This window comes from Gnatocerus cornutus, chromosome 9 (genome assembly GCF_029298725.1).
Source record: "Gnatocerus cornutus isolate USDA-ARS CGAHR chromosome 9, icGnaCorn1.1, whole genome shotgun sequence".
Classification (NCBI taxonomy): Eukaryota; Metazoa; Arthropoda; class Insecta; order Coleoptera; family Tenebrionidae; genus Gnatocerus; species Gnatocerus cornutus.
The window spans coordinates 5837504-5858186 of NC_142241.1; the positions used below are offsets into that span (position 1 = coordinate 5837504).

The 20683-nt window shown below is 36.3% G+C and overlaps 4 protein-coding genes across 4 annotated transcripts; 3 read left to right on the forward strand and 1 right to left on the reverse strand.

The window, feature by feature from the left end:
* The first annotated feature begins 4694 nt into the window (after positions 1–4694).
* Positions 4695–8957, forward strand: LOC148168155 (large neutral amino acids transporter small subunit 1). Its single transcript, XM_088045347.1, has 8 exons — positions 4695–5050; positions 6203–6449; positions 6646–6771; positions 7174–7267; positions 7428–7472; positions 7521–7845; positions 8419–8493; positions 8552–8957. Exons 1-8 carry the CDS (start codon positions 4859–4861, stop codon positions 8870–8872), a joined length of 1425 nt encoding a protein of 474 aa, XP_087901473.1. The 5' UTR covers positions 4695–4858; the 3' UTR covers positions 8873–8957.
* On the reverse strand, positions 8951–12588 carry Nagk (N-acetylglucosamine kinase). Its single transcript, XM_088045349.1, has 4 exons — positions 12440–12588; positions 11760–11943; positions 9909–10161; positions 8951–9712 (listed from the first exon to the last, which is right to left on the reverse strand). The coding sequence occupies exons 1-4, from the start codon at positions 12466–12468 to the stop codon at positions 9147–9149; spliced, it is 1032 nt and encodes a 343-aa protein (XP_087901475.1). The 5' UTR covers positions 12469–12588; the 3' UTR covers positions 8951–9146.
* Positions 12589–16469: 3881 nt separating this feature from the next.
* On the forward strand, positions 16470–18740 carry LOC148168157 (putative protein phosphatase CG10417). Its single transcript, XM_088046301.1, has 5 exons — positions 16470–16687; positions 16743–17013; positions 17060–17401; positions 17450–18042; positions 18092–18740. Exons 1-5 carry the CDS (start codon positions 16568–16570, stop codon positions 18257–18259), a joined length of 1494 nt encoding a protein of 497 aa, XP_087902427.1. The 5' UTR covers positions 16470–16567; the 3' UTR covers positions 18260–18740.
* Positions 18741–18908: 168 nt separating this feature from the next.
* LOC148168158 (putative protein phosphatase CG10417) lies at positions 18909–20219 on the forward strand. The gene is made up of 6 exons (XM_088046181.1): positions 18909–18925; positions 19338–19345; positions 19714–19871; positions 19925–20008; positions 20043–20137; positions 20213–20219. The coding sequence occupies exons 1-6, from the start codon at positions 18909–18911 to the stop codon at positions 20217–20219; spliced, it is 369 nt and encodes a 122-aa protein (XP_087902307.1).
* Positions 20220–20683: the final 464 nt, after the last annotated feature.

The following is a 20683-nucleotide window of genomic DNA, read 5'->3' on the forward strand; positions in this document are numbered from 1 at the left end:
AGTTGTAATCTTTTCTTAGTGCGGCTGTTTTATTTTAGGTTCAACAGTGATGTAAAGAGTAAAAATGTTCTAAAATTAATATAGTCGTAATTAATCAAAGTTTTGTGAGTGTTGTGAGTGCTGTGAGTGGCCTCTAGAAGAATGTGGAATGGAGGAGTTCTGGAATCCGACGAGACAGCAGTCGTGGGCCGGAGAAAAGGGTAAGTTGTCGCTAAAAAAGGACAAAATAAAATTTTAATTTCGATTTCTTCTTTGCAGTTTGTTCGTGACAATCAAGCAGACGGCAACGATGGAACCAAAAAGGTTGGATTTTTTTAGTACTTCATATTTTGTAATTATTTTTACTAATGATTGAAGTATTTTTTGCGCTTTATGAACAAATATTATTGTTTATTAAAGGTTCGCGGAGTGACAGTGTTCCAAAGTGTATGCAAATGTGGATTAGTGTTTAAATTATGTTAAGTATCAAAATCATAATTACTACCAAAATTTTTAATTGTTGTTTGTAACTTTAACACATATTGCATGGTTGCATTAATTTATTAGTTTCAGTGATCTGACGTGTATTCGTTATTTCTTTCCTTCAACGTTAGTTAGTTCTTTTGGTTTCCTTCTTCAGCTTCATCCGCCTCATTCCGACGCAGGATTCCGGAATGTTGGTGAAAAAGACCCAGCTTCAGGCTGAGGTCGATTGACAAGGCTACTTTTTTAGGAATTTGTTATTTGAGGCAAGTGAAATAACTCTATTGGGGTTCATTAAACTTCGGTGTAAGTAAATTAACTAGTTATCCTTCCAGTCGATCAACATAACTTTGTTCCGGGTAAAGTGTGTCGCGATTTTAAACTTGATGTGTCCCGCAAAGTTGTAAATTTCTCTTGGTGCGGGTGTTTTATTTTAGGCTCAACATCAGTGATGTAAAGAGTAAAAATGTTCTAAAATTAATATAGTCGTAATCATTAATCAAAGTATTGTGAGTGTTGAGAGTGTTGTGAGTGACCACTAGAAGAATGTGGAATGGAAGTTCTGGAATCTAACGAGACAGCAGTCGTGGGCCGGAGAAAAGGGTAAGTTGTCGCAGAAAAAAAACAAAATAAAATTTTTAATTCGATTTCTTCCTTGCAGTTTGTCCGTGACAAACAAGCAGACGGCAACGATGGAACCAAAAAGGTTGGATTTTCTTAGTACTTCATAGTTTGCAATTAATTCTACTAATGAGTAAGTAATAAGTATTTTTTGCGTATTATGAGCAAATTTTTGTTCATTAAAGAATCGCGGAGTGAAAGTGTTCCTAAGAGTGTGCAAAAGTGGGAAAGTGTTTAAATAGGTTTATTTTTAAATCTTTGGCGCAAAATTAATATGGTCGTTATATTTAATCAAAGTATTGTGAGTGCTGTGGGTGTTATGAGTGGTCCCTAGAAGAATGAAGAATGGAGGAGATCTAGAATCTGAAGAAACAGTATCCTAAACCGGATTAAAGGTTAAGTTCTTATTCAACTAGTGTATGAATAAATTTTATGTTTTTTTTTTGTTTTAGTTTGTTCGTAACTTTAATTCGTAGTTCGTATATTTTCTCATAGGTAATTCAACCTAACTTTGATTTCGGTGAGGTGTCGCGAATTTTAACTCGTTCAATATGTGCCGAAAGTATTAAATAGTTTTCTTAGTGCGGTTTGCTTATTGAATTTTAGTTTAGTTTTAATGACGTAAAAAGTAACAGTGTTCTAAGAATTACAAATAGAGTCGTAAATAACCGAAGTGTTGTGAGTGTTGTGAGTGGTCTCTAGAAGAATGTGGTATGGAGGAGTTCTGGAATCTGACGAGACTTCAGTTCTAGGCTGGACTAAAGGGTAAATTGTTACTGAAGGAGGTCAAAATAAAATTTTAAATCTGGTTTCTTCTTGGCAGTTTGTTCGTGACAATCAAGCAGACGGCAACGATGGAACCAAAAAGGTAGGATTTTTCTTACTTCTTCAACTCGCAAATTTTTTATTCGCATAAACTATCGTCTAGTGTGTAAGTGTTCAGAGTGCAAATTGTAGAAGAATTTGATGGCCTCCAGAGTATGAAATGTAAGAATAGAATTTTATTTGGTAAGTTTAACAGTAATCCTTAATTCTTATGTTAAAACTTATTGGTTTCTTTAATTTATTACTGTTTCAGTGACTTGTTTTTGGTATTTTTTTTAACGTTATTTATTATCTTTGGTTTATTTCTTACTGGCTTTATGCGCCTCATTCCGACGCAGGATTCCGAAATGGTGGTGAAAAAGACCCAGCTTCTGGCTGAGGTCGTGTGACAAGGCTACTATTTTAGGAATTTAGTTATTTTCTCAACTTTTTCTTGATTCTTCATGTGACCCTCTAGACCAATAAAGAGGAAGAATGATCTAAACATCTATAGTGACAGAAGAATTCCGGAACCTGAGAGTTTTGGATTGGATTAAAAAAAGGTACCTATGTATTTTTGAAACAGTGTATGAAGATATTTCAACTTTAATTTTTTAACAGTGTGCTGTTACAAGCAATCATAAAACAGTTAGCTGCGTTGGATCATTCACTCAAATTTGCATCATTCAACACTAAAATTGGTAGGGAAAACTAAACATTTTTCATAGTCACATGGCACACATGGCTTTCTATTGGTGGCTCGTACAAATACAATAAACTTGCGGCGCCAATGATCTTCGTTCTGTGACCCGATCACCGGAGAAACCTTCTGGAGCATGCGCTCGCTGTCCGTGCAACAGGTGGAAAATAAGAAATGCGATGGCCGCTCAGGAGGAAGAAATTTAATGATCTATAGCACTCAATTCTTACTTTTGGTATGTTTTGCATTGAAAAAATACATCACAATAAAATGTTACTGATTTACAGGAAAAAACTGTCAATTCGAATTGAAATTGTAGTATAATGAATGCAGCTCCAGGGGCAAGGATTTCGATTCATAAGATTACAAAGGAAGATTCTCTTTTCCGGGTAGGTTAAATTTGGTCAAATATTTTTTCTTCTTTATGGATATGAAGATAATAATAACTTAACTTCATGTTTTGAGAATATTTTAAACACGATAAAACAGGCGGTTTGATTAGAAATTGCTGACCCCTTTGTAAACACCTAACGCTGGTCATGAAAATACCCACACCACAAAGAAATTCGATCTTTTTTATTTAGTTATGCTAACGTGGCAATTTGTTCAGTTCTGATTTTTGCAATTAATAAAATCGTAAAACTATAAGGAAACATCGGTTCTCTATTTTTTGATTAGTTTCAGATCAGCAACAATCGTAATTAAGTAATAAATCAATCATTACCATTGAAAATTTTAAGATTGAAAGTCCGTTCGTTTGATATACTGAATTATGTATTAGGCAACCAACTTTACACCATAACGTTTGGTGCTCTCTAGTAACATTCATTTTGAACCATTGGTGAACCTGCGGGTCAATAGTTCATTGACGTACGTTTGTGAACGGCGGTAAAATCAAAATTGTGTGGCTTAAAACCTATTTTAGTTTTAGACAATTTTTATCATTTACAGTCATCATCTTCCAGCTAGGCCAGGCTAAGATCAATGGACCACATTCGGAATACATGCGTTTTACGTTTTGTTTTTAATATCAAAAATGTTCAATTGAGTGTAAAGAAACAAATTAGGATTATAATTAAAAAAGTCATAAAACTCCGGTGTTTTTTTATTAACTTTGAGAGGCAATACGAAATATAAAAAAATGACGGGAGAGAAAAAGAAAAAAGCAATAGAGCAGGTAGGTGGATAATATTTTTCTTATACATATACGTAAAAGCATCCTTTTATAATTCAATTTTATGGAAATTCAATTTTTATTGTAGCTATAAGCAACCAGCTTTACACGTCAAATGTGAGTGCTGAGGATAATCTCATTTTTCTACAATCATTTGAACTGAATTTTTTTTTATTCTCTGAATTAGACTCCCAAAAAATCACTTCTGTATATTCACACTGCTTTAAAATGGTTTAACTCGGAATCTAAAAGTTCTTAACACAATCACTTCATAAAGTTTTTTTTAATGACATTTATTTGAAATTGCTGTTTTGGCAGTCCCTTCAATTATTATTTTGTGTAGTCATATTCTTATCGCCTTGCTGACATCCTAATTTTCCTCCATCAAATTGACTGCTCCAAATTATCCCACAATCACACGTCATATTCATCCACATTGTGATGCAAATAACTTATCGTGCATTTTAAGAGCCTCAATTAACCGATCTTTATGTATGTAGGCGAGTAAGATGAATAAATTGCTTCTTCCTGAATCGCGACAAACGAATTTTCAACTCATGTCAAGCGAAAAACCGATAGTTTATTTCAACGATTGTGTAAGAAATGAATGTTGAAATTGTTTACAATTATGCAAAAGTATCAAAAACAACGAGCGAAACTAATCGAGCGCACATGTCAAAATTATATAGGAAAATACACCTCGGAGTGTAGCCCCGAGTGGGTGCATAATTTCCACGATCTGATAAAAAAAAAACGAATAAATGACGGGTTGTGGAAGTAGGGTAATGTAGCCTGTAAACGCGAAACTTTGATTAAAGTTTCATGAATTATAGTAGAGTAGGTTGTGGCGAACAATACCGGAACAATAGAATTCACTTTAGGGTAACATACCCTAATTTTGTGTCATTTTCCGTTACTCCTTGTGCATTCATTGCCGAAATGCCCACGTGATGCGTTATTAGGGCATAGTAGGGAGGCAAAGCAGAATGGTCCAGATATTGATCCGCATTCTGTTCGCGAGTAGAACCGAGTACAAGTGCCTAAAGAGCGCGGGGTTGGTACACATACATTCGTGAACTCTCAACGTGGTCAGCACGATGGAGGGTGACAAGAAAAACGACGATGAAATCGCCCTCAAACCAAAAATGACCCTAATTAACGGGATCACAGTGATTGTAGGCAGTATTATAGGATCAGGAATTTTCGTCTCACCTGCAGGGGTTTTAAAATATACCGGCAGTGTCAATGTGTCTTTATTGGTTTGGACAATTTCTGGGATTTATTCGATGGTAAGTCAATTCGTAGTTTTGGGTAGATGGTTGATAACCTTTCGATCGGTTGAACTCAGGTCAGCGCGATTACAAGCAGGAAAATGTTAGCAGGTTCGTTAGGGGTGAAATTTAAGGGATGATGCAATAGGCGAAAAAACGTGTTTTTTATATAAAATTCATTTGCAAGGTTGGTTAAACCGCAGATTTATGTGACTAAGTTCTAGTTTTTCCTTAACAAGGACGGAGTACCGGTGTGGAATTGCGGCGAGTGCACTTCACTTAAAGAATTCTTTTTCCTGGATAATTATTTCTGTTCTTTTTATTCTTGATGGGTGCGCCGAAAGAGGGAAATTTTGTAACAAATAACTGACACTCAAATTAACGTGGAAATTTTTGATATTGTTGATTTCCATTGCTCGTGTTAATCACGACAAATAGAATCAATAACAATAATAACTCATTATAATTATTATTAATACATGCGCTTACGAAATATCCAAAAAAATGAACGGGAAAATTTTCATGAAAAATTGTTAGGTTTTGACTGAGTTATATGTTTAAAGTTCACCTCACATCTAGAAGTTATCGCATATTCTTTCTATTTATGGTTATAGCATAATACAGCGGAACGCATAATAACAAATCGATAACAATATTATATAAAATCGCGTAAAGATGTCGATTAAGAGTTATATGAGCTAAAGCTAAAACTTGCCACCTGTTGGCTTTATTATGTTGAAGTTTATATACAATGACCTTTACGCAGGATAACATTTAACTGATAAAGAGCTTCAAACAAAAAGTCACATCTTCAGACAGTCGGACTATTTAAGAATCAGCCTGTTTATGTTAAAATTTGATGGTTTTGTTATCTCGTGTCGGATTTATTACCACTGAGTTGTAAATCATAAATTACCAAAATATCGGAGAAAAAAACTGATTGATTGTAATTGTAGTAAAACATTTTAGTTTATTTGACTTTTGTGTGATGTCCCTCACATTATCGACCTGCTATACATTTTCTCCGAAAATCATGATTAATGATATTTTCCCCAATCGAAATCGTGTACTTCGTCCCCCGTGCCCTAATTCCAACTTCACACCACTCATTTCCCTGCAATAATAAACCTGCCAACCGCACACTTCCTTGACATGTTTATTTTTTTTAAGGTTGGCGCTTACTGCTATGCAGAACTCGGCACGATGATCAGGAAAAGCGGCGCTGATTACGCCTACATAATGGAAACCTTCGGCCCTTTTCTCGCTTTCATACGACTATGGATTGAATGTATGATAGTGAGGCCTTGTTCACAAGCAATAGTAGCTTTAACCTTCAGTTCTTACGTGATGAAGCCCTTTTTTCCCGAATGTGACCCACCTGATGATGCTGCAAGGTTGCTAGCGGTTTGCTGCATCTGTGAGTAGCTTTGTATTGTTACTTAATAGTTTAATGTTCGAGTTTATTGGGCTATAAATATGTGGTTTAATGAAGCGGTATTAAGCTCAGTCGCTTCTTTCGGTGTAATTATTGGAAGAAAGCTCAGAAGACGATGAGCCTTTCGGTTGATTTCTCTGGAGACTAATTTGAAGTCATCTTGGTTCGTTGGTTTTAGGTGTGTTGACGTTTGTTAATTGTTACGACGTCAAATGGGCTACGAGAGTACAAGATGTGTTCACTTATGCTAAATTGTTGGCGTTGTTGATCATCATCGCTGCTGGAGGATACCAACTACTTAATGGTAGATATTGGTAGATGTAGGTAGAGCATGCTTTGGTCCTTCTGCTAAAACTACTTTCGACGCTCTGCGACGGAGATGTGCAAGTAGAAACTAGAATTTTACCAATTGTGGCGGATAAAAATGACTAAAATCAAAGCATTTTTGTCTGCTTCCTTTGGTTCTTTTATTATTTTAAATTTCCACGAGGCTTCCATCCTTCACTTTTATAAAACCGTCTCTTTAAAATTCCAATTTCTTTTTGTATTCCAAATCCCGTCCCAATTAGGCTTTGTTCGCCCCATTTCCAGTTCTTTTTTATAAAAGTGAAGTTCCAAACGCCATCAAGGTCCGAGTAGTTAAAAGGTGGAAGTATCAAAGGGTTGTCTGGCTGAACATCTGCGAGATTTGCACTTACTATTGCAGGGCACACGGAGCACTTTTCATTCATCAACACAAAGAACGAAGTTACGTCACTGGCATTATCATTCTATTCTGGCCTGTTCGCCTACAATGGCTGGTGAGAAAAGAAGACCACAACAACTCTAAAGAACAGGAAACTCGGACACTGAGACAAAAGAACCATTTTTGTCCTGTGACGAGTTCCCTCTTCTCAAACTGTCATTTTCAGACTTAAATAGTTTTTTTTTCATAACTTAATCGGTGTTGTTTTTTTACAGGAATTACCTGAATTTCATTATTGAAGAATTAAAGGATCCTGTCAGGTACTAAATTCTATCATTTCTAACAAAAATTTAATTTTGTCTTCACAGGAACTTGCCTCTAGCGATTGCAATCTCATGCTCGTTGGTCACTGTCATTTATGTCTTAACCAATATTGCTTTCTACACGACACTGTCTCCAGCTGAGCTTTTAGGATCTGAAGCTGTAGCAGTGTCTTTTGCGAACAGACTTTTTGGTCCTTTTGCATGGACCATTCCTGTTTTCGTCGCATTTTCAACTTTTGGGGCTGTTAACGGAATTCTTCTCACATCTTCAAGGTTGTTTTATGCAGGAGCTTGTCATGGGCAGATGCCGGAACTTCTGACCATGATTCAGGCTCAGAGACTAACACCGACTCCTTCGGTATTGGTTATGGTAAGTTGGAAGACAACAGTTTTCCAGTAGTGTTGTTAAAACGTCTAACCCGACACTTGAACGGGAGTTTTTTACTGTTAATGTAAAAAATAATTTATATCAGTTTCGTCTTCGGGAATGTATCGATTCTTCCCGACTTGTATGCGTATATCAAATAACGCTGAGCTTTTGGAGCTTTATTTTATAAAGTTCCAATTGATATTCAGTGAGCTTGCTCTAATTCCGTCTACGAAATCTGCCTTATAATTTTTTTTCTTTCCAAGAGGATTTAAAGATTGACCTAGACCTTCTGCTTTGCTTTAATTTATTCACTATTATAAAGTCAGGAATTTGTGATTACACGAAATTCCATGTTTGCTTGAGCGCGCTCACATTCGTTTGCGGTGTAATGTTGGTTGCATAGCTCGAAATCCACTCAGAATTTAAGATAAAAGTAAAAACTTCCGACTTAAGCATTTCCTGCACAGAAATATCAATACAATCTCGTACAATTCTTCCTACACAAATCCATTCCAATAAAGCCCAACTGAATACAAATTCAAATAGATTTTCACGCCATAAACTTATTTGCAGGCTTTATTATCAATGCTCTATCTCACGGTCTCCGACATAATCCGCTTGATAAACTACGTGGGCTTTGCTACATGGGTAAGCGCCGGCAGCCGACACCCCCCATGAGCATTACTTTTAATTTATATGTTTCTAGTTAAGCATTGGCGTCTCCGTTTTGTGCGTCCCATGGCTGCGCTGGACTCGGCCCGATTTGGAACGTCCCATTAAAGTAAACTTAATTTGGCCAGTGATTTACTTATTAGCTACCATATTTGTCACTGCTGTGCCAATTGTGGCCAGTCCTCTTGATAGCGCATTGGGTTTTTTGATGATTTTGTCATCAGTTCCAGTTTATTTCCTTTTTATTTATTGGAAAAACAAGCCACAGTGGTTCATTAGGATTATAAATGGTGTAACTATCGCACTTCAGCAAGTGTTAATCGTTGTTGGCAAATCGAAAGTGGCCGAGTTGTAAGAGTTGGGGTGAGGTGGAGACCAAAGATAAATGCCTACATCGACAATAAATGTTTGTATGCATGTAAAATAAACTATGTTACGTACATTTATATTTTATTTGAGTAAAACTAGGTAGGTATATACAAGAGGAACATCAGTACACAAGCGAAATAGAAGAGCTCAGAAATATAAATATCAGAGTGATATATACACCACATAAAATTTACAACTATATACACAGAACATCCAGTAATTATCCAGGATTGACTAGTTGTCTGGTTCTGTCTTCCCATTCAGCTCTCAAAAATAGACTTTCTGTCGTATTTATAAAACACTTTGTAATTCTGCGGATAGTTCCTTTTAATTTGCAATTGGGCTTTGTCTGCAGCCATGTAACAAGCACCTATCGCCATGGTGGTGGTGAGCTTCAGCAACGACATGGTCCGAATATCCGAATGTTCTCTTAACCAACTAACAAAACCGGGCTTCAACAACTCCCAACTCAACCAAACAGAACCGACACATAAAACATGAATTCCTCCGTCTCTTTCGACGATTTCCGGTGATGCTTTCACAACCACAGCAGCAATGAATTTAGCCAACTGAGTCCCGGCTTCTTTAAAGATATGTTGACATAGTTTGTCGCCTTTATTTGCCACCTCTGATACTTTTTTACATAAAGCAGCAATGTTCGCTTTGTCGAAATTGGTGTAGAAGTGATCCAAGATCTCAACTTGAGATTGAATGTTGAAGTGTTCTTTCACAGTCTCCCAAAGAGTATCAATCGGATACGGGGCTTTTTCGAAGTTGTCCAAGTCATTAAAGCAGTATTTTATGGAACGATGTGCGATGTTCCATGCTGAAACAAAGTTTCCATTAGATTTCCTGATGTAACCCCTTTAAAGTCAATGCAAATTTGCACAATGAGCCTCATTAGCTCCGACCAAGTGGATATATGAATTGATTTATCATGACCTTGCCAACACTTGCGTACACAATTCGTATTTATTCTTCTATTATTAGTTTCAATTTAGCTGAGGTAAAAATTTTCTTACCACTTCCTTCGTCTCCGAGGAGGTTACCCCAACCCCCACTTTGTACTCTTGATCCGTCTGGATTTATTAGGAGAGTGTTGGAGCCTGTACCGGCGATGCAAGTGATACCACCCTTGTTAGAAAAGGTAGCAACGGAGCCTTCGGTGTCGCTGCCCACGGTATAGCTTCTGGCAAGGTTTGGGTAGGCTTCTTTAAGGCCGTTCATTAGTTCCAGGTTGGTTTCTTCATTTTCGCAGCCGCTGAGACTGAGGCCCTGGAGGGATTAAACAAGAATGAATCAACGTTTTTTAGTTGTTTTGGTGCTGCGTTTTGTTGTTTTTATTTATCATGAAAGTGATAATGAAGGTATGTAAATAGACAAATAACGTAACTTTACGTACAAACAACACATTTTCAATTTTAAATAGGTGTGATATGATAATTCAACCGTTGTCTTTCTTTTTTATTATTGGACATCAACCCTCACTTTACTATAAAATAACAGGAGGTGTTATTGAGTTCTTGTTACCTTGTTTACATTTAGTGTCTTCTAATTAATGTAATTGAGACCAACACTTTAAGTCCGTATTGACATATCAATACTAAAAATAGATTTATTCTGTTTGTATGCAAATAAGAAGTAAGAATGGTCAGACCATATTTCCTGGTTTTATTCAGTAGAAATTTTCATTTATGTCACGACTATTACAGCATAGAGCAACAGTAGTTATGTAATGGGAGACAAATCAATCATTTGATTGAATAATACTAATAATCCAGTCGATATTAAAAATAGTTTCAAATTCACGCCTGAGACTGTTTTGGATGACGATGTAAAAAATAAAATTTAATTGGTCTTCGATTCATGTCCAATTCCAGTTTATGTGGGCAATAAAATTAAACTATAACTGTAACAATCCTGTAATTAGGTTCTTATCCTGTTTGGGCCTAATTGTTACAATTTTATACACCTGGCAAGCCAGTTCAATTACACCGAAATAACGAGATCACAAAATAACAAATTGTGCAATAATATTTGACGATAATAGTTATTTACAAATCATTAAAAGTTATTGCCACAAACGCAATAAATGATTAGTGGTTTATTGAGCATGATATGGTCCAAACTTGCCCTGTTCTTCTATTAGGAAAAGAAAAAACAAGTTTTTTTTAAATGTGCATTACTGAATTTTGTATTTCTAGTAAAGAATGATATCATCATACGACTATGCGAGTGATAATGACCTAAGTTCTGATAAAACTTATTATTACCGTTTTCATAAAATAATTGTTGTTTTAAATGTACGATTTTTCGATAAAATACTTTCTTGATTATCAGTAGATGACGTCAAGATAATGAATGAATGGAATGAACGGAATATTTTATCACCAAGTCCAATCCTTCTTGAATTCCGTTTATCAGTTGTAATCCTCAATTTATAATCACAGCTCTATCTATAAATCGCTCTAGAATACCCAGCTAATCCTGGCTATAAACATGTAATTTTGCAATATATGACCGATTTATCACAGAGACCAATAATAATTATTTTTTGCCTCAAACACGATAATGAGATTTCAACGACATATCAAACAGTCAATAAAAAATTAATAAAGGAACAGGAAAACACGTACATTAGAAAACATTATTACCGTAGCAGATTAGATAGTTTTGTTCATAAGCGCTATCGTAGGTGATGAATAAACAAGAGAATTTTGCTAATATCAAAATTTGCGACCGCGGTGACAATCTCATATTATAAACTCATCTCAATCGATATGGAATTACGACCTAGAAATGATAACCCGATCCAATTTCGTCATTTCAAACTGGTCGGGTTAAAACACGACTTTTGATCTTGAGCCACTTACCAGAGCGTCTAGCGGCTCGTGGAACCCCATTTTCGCTTTTAATTTCACTCCATTTACCATGTCTGCTATTCTCTTCTGACATTCTTGCATTCCTATCAAATGGTGGTTGGTACCTGGCCCCGTAGCATTTCCCAAGATTTTGCCATTAGAATCGAGAAGGATGATGTTTGAATGTGTTGCCCCCCTGGAAGTTTGAATTGTTATGTAATTGATAAAACATGAGTACTTCGAAGGTGACACTTATATCTAAGTTCGCGTTGTGTTTTAAATAATGAGACTCAGAAGCTTGTTTGCACAGGGAAATTGTTTTATTTACACTCTTCAACCTTATCGGAGTTCAACACAAATAAGAGTTGAATGGGACACCTGTCTGTTTATATTTACACGCAATTTGCCGCTTTATTTCCGAAATCTTACTGGTCCTAAACCCGCATTCCTGAATTTCGCTAAACAACTTTCGTTACGAATGTTTGACATTCTAACAACGTTACATAAATCCCCTTTTACTTTCAGAGAAATTTTGGAAATTTTTTCGAAAATTCGCACGTGTCTGCGTGGAACTCACAAGTCATACGCATGCTTTCAAGGCACTGAAACGTGGAAAATGTATTCAGTCTGCTGACATATGTTCGAGGGGTTGAATGTAGCGAAGGAAAACACCGATTCCGGGGGATACCTACCCTTCAATTCCGCCGATTATTTTACTCATGATTGTAAACGAACTAACATAACACGCTGTAGATGCCACGCAATTCCGAGCAACACACTCACTTCTCGTCTGTTCTAACCTACTGAATGAGTTTAGGTCGCGGTAGTAAATCGCTGAAGGCGCGCACACGATCGTGACCGAGGTTTTCTCGGGTTCAAGCCTCAAACACGCCTCTGAGTGGTCTTTTTGGATTAGTTTTATTTTGGGTTTGAATGTCAGGAATTAGGTTTGACATTGTCACACTTGAAGCTGTCGAGCTTATCAGTCTCTTGCAACCAGTGCCAGCTCATCTGAAGACTTTAACACGAGCGGTTACCTTGAAAAATTGGTTGTTATGATAAAGTACGATTTTTATTGTCCATGTCTCTCTATTTTGATCTTTCATAATAAATATTTTGCCAAAAAACGTGAAGAATCGTTGAAAGTTATGCAACCAACAATACATCGCCTGACTAAATCAATGATATCTAATAATCTAATCAATGTATTATTAACAAAGGTCTAACTAAAGGTATGACGCATGTTGTCGACAAGTGACAAAGTCTGCGATAAAAAATTCATAACAAAATTATTCCTGAGATTTTTTTGTGCTAGTTCAAGTCTGTTAATAACTTTTAACAAAATGTTTAGATTACTCCGCTAATTATAACTGGTCAGTATAGTCCGTTGATTTTGGTTTGATGGATTAGACTTGATCCTTTGTTTTTTAGATATAACATTTTGATAACCATCGTTCACTAGACATATTCTTTATTTTTATTTTATTACTTAAGTTGGATGACAACTATTTTTGCTCTCGAGTTTCAAGATAAAAAATTTCCGGCAGCCACGTCTGTAATCATCTCATTAAATTCTGTCCAGTTAGTAACTATTTAATTTACTATTTTTCTGTATTCATTTTCTGGTTACTAACAACCCTGTGTACAATTGGGCTGTGGTATTACTAAATTTTATGAAATCCAATAATAATCCGATTCTAATACAACATAAACTTTTGTTCGGATCGTTATCTTCAGTTATAAAAATATTTGTATAATACTTTATAAAAAAGCAAACATCGCAAATGTGAGACGTCTGTGTTGGAGGATTAAACTGACGAATGATTCTTAACAAGTGATAAATGACTTGGGCCATATTTTTTAAGCTTTCTGAAATTGGTAAAATTGTTCACAAGTATAACTGTTACATTCGATTTCATAAAAACGGTTTCAACTCTGATATTTACTACATAATTTATTTACGCGTGGCTCTGAAATTAAGAAAGCTTGTTAATTTTAGCAGCCCACATATTTGTGAAGAAGTAAGCTACAAATAAAACGTAACAAGATGTATAAACATTTTATCTGTGGTGGTAATATACCTACTATAGATTTGTAACATATTAGTATTTTAATAATCATGGACATGTATTGTTATTTAGCCGCAGATTTCAGAGTTTAGTTGAGTCTCAGGATGCGTCGTTGTCATTGCGTATTCTATAGTGTTAATTTAATTGTGATTTCTGTGTATTTATTTTTAATGTTCATTTAGTTAATCAAACCCAATCAGAATAACATTGTTACAATTCAAAATTATGTAATAAATTATTTAATAGATTTTTAACTGCGCGTTTATTTTTCGCAGCTCCAAAAAACAATGTCAAAGGGCGAAGAATAGTATATTATGAAACGTGTTTCATAATGAACATTTTGCCGCACGCACGTTTTTAGGACACGATGAGCGCAGCGAGGAGTGTCATGAAGTAGTAAGTGCGGCAAAATTTAATTTTATTTCGCCTTATTTTAAACGAAAAAACTTGATTTCGAAATCTAGGGAATTTTAGGGTAGTTGGCATTTGCAAAATGTTCGGGAAAAAATTCGAAGTAGCCAAATTCAATTTCAGTAAGTTTGACAGGTGTGACGTTTTGAGGTTACCGGAGCCCAAGGGAGCCAAGAGAGCGAAGATGTTGATCATGATCATGATGGTTCTCTTGCAACCGAAATACGCTCAAACGCGTATCGAAATATCTTCATTATGAACGCGAAATAGAAAATAGTATATTAAAACACCGAGTTTCATAAGGCAATTTTTTAGGCACGAATCCAAGTTTATAAAACGAGCGGCAAAGCCGCGAGTTTTATAATGGATGAGTGCCTAAATGGCCTTATGAACGAGGTTTTTATATTATTTTTCCTAATTTGTTCTTGTAACAGAGCTATTTTCGCTATTTTCCAATTCATTTTCAGTGCTAGAATATCCATTTCGATACGGAATGTTAGAATAGCTTTGTTTCCATAGCAACTTGGGAATGTTTAAGATACAAATTAGGAAAAGTTATTTTTTTGCAACTAGCGTGGAATTTAAAACGTCAAACATTACCTGTCACCCCCATAACCCCACTTTAAATAAATGGTTTCGGTCGCGAACATTCTTCTAAAAAACGCTCTAAAAGTACATTTTGGCGCCTTTCGCTACCGCCATCCTTCGCAATCTGTCAAATGCACCTGTAAAAATTCGTCCAGCATGGAATAGAGGTATAGTTCGGGGACTGAAATACCGTGTTTATGACTTAATTGGGGTACTCACTGCACAAAGAGGCAAAACCACAAGATAAAAGAATCAACAACGGTGGTGGTTTCGTCTCTTTGTGCAGTGAGTACCCCAGTTAAGTCATAAACATTTCAGTCCCTAAACTATAACAAGTCTTAATTTTTTTACCGGTATTGGCTAACCATGCACAATCGGGACTGCGATCGGGCACGAAGACATAGCTTTGTTGCCAAGTTGCCTCAAATACAAGAAAGATTCAGACTGCGTCATAGTGGGTTGTATAATCTCAGGCAGAACGTGACAACACAAAATGTCTTTTCCACCATACGCGCGGCTCATGTTCATGTACTAAACTGAAAAAACTGTATAAAAGTTCCACACTGAGGATCGAACCTACTATACATCGCTTTTTCCCAGACTGGTGAAAAATTCTTTCAAATTCAAACTCAAATTGATTTTTTTTCTGTCGGGGATAAGTAATCTAATGTCACTCTAAAGATAATTCATGGTACTTTATGTAGTTGTTTAAGGCTAATCTCTGGTCGTACTGCCTTACTAAGCTTACAATAAATTGAAATTTGATTACATTTCTGGTTGACACACCCACAACGCTGTTGCTTACTACTTCGGTGTTTTTATCCTATTTTACGCTGAAAGGAGAAAAGTTTCAAAAACCCTAACTATTTTTAGCGCAAAACAAGAACCGTCAAAATTAATTTGTCAAAGTAATGACATTAACGAAATCCCCAATTTGTGAGATACAGAGCCATTTGTCTTTCATCTAATAACAATTATTTAGTAAAAAACATTCGTTCAAAAAAACAAATTTACGCTTAAACATTCTTTTTCGATCGAATTGCACGATGAGTGGAAAAACACTACCAATTGCAGATGTAATGTTTAATTGTAGTGTTTAAAGGAATCAAACGAAAAATTTTATTAACGTTCAGAATAATTTTGCCCTTCCATCCTTTCATTTTTGTTATAATTTGAATTAAAATTTACGTTTGAAAGTCTGTTTTAAACTTTAAAAACTGGATACACGAAAAAATAGCAGCAAATAGTAGTAAGAAAAGTGTTTTTCAGCTCGTGAAAAGTTAATTAACTCGCTGCATTCGTTAATTCAACCCCTTTGTAGTCATTCGAAAACCAGCATTTTTCATTACTTGTAGAACAATCTACTATTAATTCATACGGAGTTCATTTATTCCAATAATTAACGAATTTTAAAAATCAAAAGTAAATTCAAAATTATAATAATCTTAATTGAGAAACCGGGTTTTATTGGGCGGTTAAAATTAGGGTTGCTAGATTTGATTTATATATGTGGCAAGAAGTGAGTAATCCCTTCACGCTATTATTTTTTCTTTTTCTGGGAATTATTTTATAAACAACCTGCTTTAGACAACTTTTTATACATGCAACCGCACCTCTAAACTCAAACGATTTGGCAACGTTGCAGGCCGTCTGTACCCGAACGCTGTCAAAAATGTCAGCCGTCATTTTTCAGATCTCGATTCTGCATGATTACCCGGTATCGTTTATTGTAGTGAAAAAAACATCAAAATAATGGGTTTATTGAGTTCGACATTATTAGAACCGGTCACTGATAAGGAGTCCACGGATGAAAGCAACGAGAAATTAATTTGTGGGGCAAGTTCTATGCAAGGTTGGCGTCCTAGCCAAGAGGTGAGACAAAAAGTTTTTTATTTCATGTTTCGGCCACACTCTGCCCCTATTTCAGGATGCTCACAATTTAATTTTGGATTATGACACTGATACGGCGTTTTTTGCGGTTTATGACGGTCATAGGGGCCATGAGGTGGCCCAGTATTGTTCCGAGAAACTCCCCGAATTCATTAAGAACAGCGATGAGTACAAAAAGGGGAAAATTGAAGATGCATTGACTTTGGGGTTTCTTAGATTTGACGCATTGATAAAGACGCCTGAAGTTGTTGAAGTCCTCAAAGAAATGGCACGGAAAAAGAAAGACGAGGAAAGTGAAGCTCAAACAAGTAAGGCGAGTGACATAACTTAACTTTTTCTAGCAAGAGGTTTCAGGTGAAATTGGAAAGCAAAGTAAGAATGGGGCTGCGAATACAAGTGAAGAAGCTGAAGCTGTGATTAGTGAAAAAGAGGCCCCAGTTCAGAATGGCGAAATTTCCACGTCTAGTACAGAAGCGACCAAAAGTGACGTCACGAGCTCATTGGCGCCGGTGGAAAATGGGACACCCTCGAAAGAAGGCAAAGGAAAAGCTGTCATCAAACCTGAGCCTGTGAAAACACCCATAAACACAAGACCTAAGAGAAACGCACAACCGCTTTACAAGAACCTCGACACGGGCGAGGAAGAGGATAGTGATAACACAGATGATGAAGACCAAACGTTTGAAGAGCCGAAAGGTACATTTCTCTTTGATAAACTCTCTTTCTGACAATTTTCTTTTGCAGAGGAGAGCTCTGACGACGATGTCGAAGGTGTCAACATCTCTATCGACGTTTCCAAGAGCTCTAAAGACGGAGAAAAAGAGAAGAACGAAGATGATGAAGAAACCGTTAATTGCTACTCTTCCGGCATGACAGAAATCCCTGGCTTCGGCAGCGGCTGTACCGCTGTCGTAGCTCTCCTTAAAGGCAATCAGTTATACGTAGCCAACGCCGGTGACTCCCGTTGTATAGTCTGTCGAGACGGCAAAGCCATCGAGATGAGCATAGATCACAAACCCTATTTCAAACCAGAAAAGCAGAGAATCATAACAGCTGGAGGAGAAGTAACTGGTGGTAGTCGTGTCAACGGAGGTCCTAACTTATCACGAGCGATCGGAGACCACGTTTTTAAGCAAAATAAAAAACTCTCAGATCGGGAACAAATGATCACGGCGCTGCCTGATGTTAAAACTTTGACTGTAAATCCTAGTGAGGATGAGTTTATTTTTTTAGCGTGCGATGGCATTTGGGATGTAATGTCTAATCAGAAGGTGGTGAACTTCATAAGGCCAAGGATAATGGAAGGAAGGGAGAAGCTTTCGCTGATTTGTGAAGAAGTAAGATACAAATAAAACGTAACAAGCAATGTTAACATTTTCACGACAGCTTTTCGACCACTGCTTGCGAGGCGGGGGACGTAACCACGACAACATGACCGCAGTTATTGTCAAAACTAACAACAAGAAAGCCGTCTCGCTACATACAGAAGAACCCGAGACGAAAAGGGCAAAGTCTGACACAGAAAGTGAAGAAAAGGTTGATACAACAGCGTAAATTTTATCCCCTCTGTTTACATGATTTTTAATCAATTCCGTTTTGACGAGGGGCGATCTTGAATCTCACTTTTTATTGCTATGGGCGTCTCTTAATTTTTTTGTTACGATACACCATGGTGTAGGTGCCTTCAGTTAAAATAAGCACTGTGGTGGTAATATACTATAAATTTGTACCATATAGTTGTATTTTAATAATCGTGGACATGTGTTGTTATTTTAAATTCAGTCGCAGATTTCAGAGTTTAGTCGAGTCTCAGGACGCGTCGTTGTCATTGCCGTATCCTATAGTGTTAATTTAATTGTAATTTCTGTGTATTTATTTTAATGTTCATTTAGTTAATCAAACCCAATTAGAATAACATTGTGACAATTCAAAATTATGTAATAAGTTATTTAATTGATTTTTAACTGCGCGTTTATTTTTCGCAGCTCCAAAAAACAATGTCAAAGGGCGAAGAAAGTAAATTTTTTGCAACTAGCGTGGAATTTAAAACGTCAAATATCACCTGTCATCCCCATAACCCCACTTTTAATAAATGGTTTCGGTCGCGAACATTCTAAAAAACGCTCTAAAAGTAAATTTTGGCGCCTCTCGCCACCGCCATCTATCGCAATCTGTCAAATGCACCTGTAAAAATTCGTCCAGCATGGTATGGTTTATCCGGTGAGAGATTGGGATATTTCGACAGTTGACATATAGGTTGGTAGCAAATTATGCTACAAAATACACTAAAAACACTAAGTTCCTACGCGAAATGGGTTGATAGGGTTGTCAGTAACTGGGGTTATTTTGTTATTTTAAATTTCGCGCGTTTGGTACACTTTTTATCGCGTAGATTTAGTAACTTTTCTGTCATTCAATCTCTCACCGTACAAACTATATAGTTATATAGGTTGGTAGCAAATTATGCTACAAAATACACTAAAAACACTAAATTCCTACGCGAAATGGGTTGACAGGGTTGTCAGTAACTGGGGTTATTTTGTTATTTTAAATTTCGCGCGTTTGGTTACACTTTTTATCGCGTAGATTTAGTAACTTTTCTGTCATTCAATCTCTCACCTCAACTATATAGTTTGTACGGTGAGAGATTGAATGACAGAAAAGTTACTAAATCTACGCGATAAAAAGTGTACCAAACGCGCGAAATTTACTTTTCTGTCATTCAATCTCTCACCGTACAAACTATATAGTTTGTACGGTGAGAGATTAAATGACAGAAAAGTCACTAAATCTACGCGATAAAAAGTGTACCAAACGCGCGAAATTTAAAATAACAAAATAACCCCAGTTACTGACAACCCTGTCAACCCATTTCGCGTAGGAATTTAGTGTTTTTAGTGTATTTTGTAGCATAATTTGCTACCAACCTATATGTCAACTGTCGAAATATCCCAATCTCTCACCGGATAAACTATAACAAGTCTTAATTTTTATACTGTTTAATGTAGTGAAAAAAAACATCGAAATAGCGACATTTAAGAGTGAAATTCAGCAATGGGTTCGTATTTATTCAAAACCAGTCACCGATAAAGAGTCTACAGATGAAAGCAACGAGAAATTAATTTGTGGGGCAACTTCCATGCAAGGTTGGCGTATTAACCAAGAGGTGAGACAAAAAACTTTTTATTTCATGTTTCAGTAACACTGCCTTCATTTCAGGATGCTCATAATTCAATTTTGGATTATGACACTGATACGGCGTTTTTCGCGGTTTATGACGGTCATGGGCCACGAGGTGGCCTAGTATTGTTCCGAGAAACTCCCCGAATTCATTAAGAACAGTGATGAGTACAAAGAGGGGAAAATCGAAGACGCATTGACTTTGGGGTTTATCTCTGTCATGACACAAAATCATGTGACTTTGTTTTCGGGGTATATATAAGAGCACGACAAATACAATAAAGATTTTCCCGATAGAAAAACCCCGACTGGTTTTTTTTTTTGTAGTTGTTAATCAACGACAAATTTAAATAACTGAACGCAGAGTATGAACGATGAAAAAAGGTGAATGTCAGACATTAATAATAATTTTAGCGACAACAAAATATGTGATCGACAATTATAATTGTTTTCAATAACTGTTAATGTTTTCTTTGACAGAATGGCTAAAATCGGCGACGAACAAACTTCACCTCGCAACAAATAAATAATTTATACTATAGTATATCCGGTGAGAGATTGGGAGATTTCGACAGTTGACATATAGGTTGGTAGCAAATTATGCTGCAAAATACACTAAAAACACTAAATTCCTACGCGAACTGGGTTGACAAGGTTGTCAGTAACTGAGGTGTGTTCATAAAGTGAGACGTCTCTTGGAGCGTTTGACGTCAGAGTGATGTGATTATCACTGAGATTCGCCAGAGTGTTGTTGCGTTTATGAACGGTTTCCGTGATTATTTAAATGTTCGACAAATA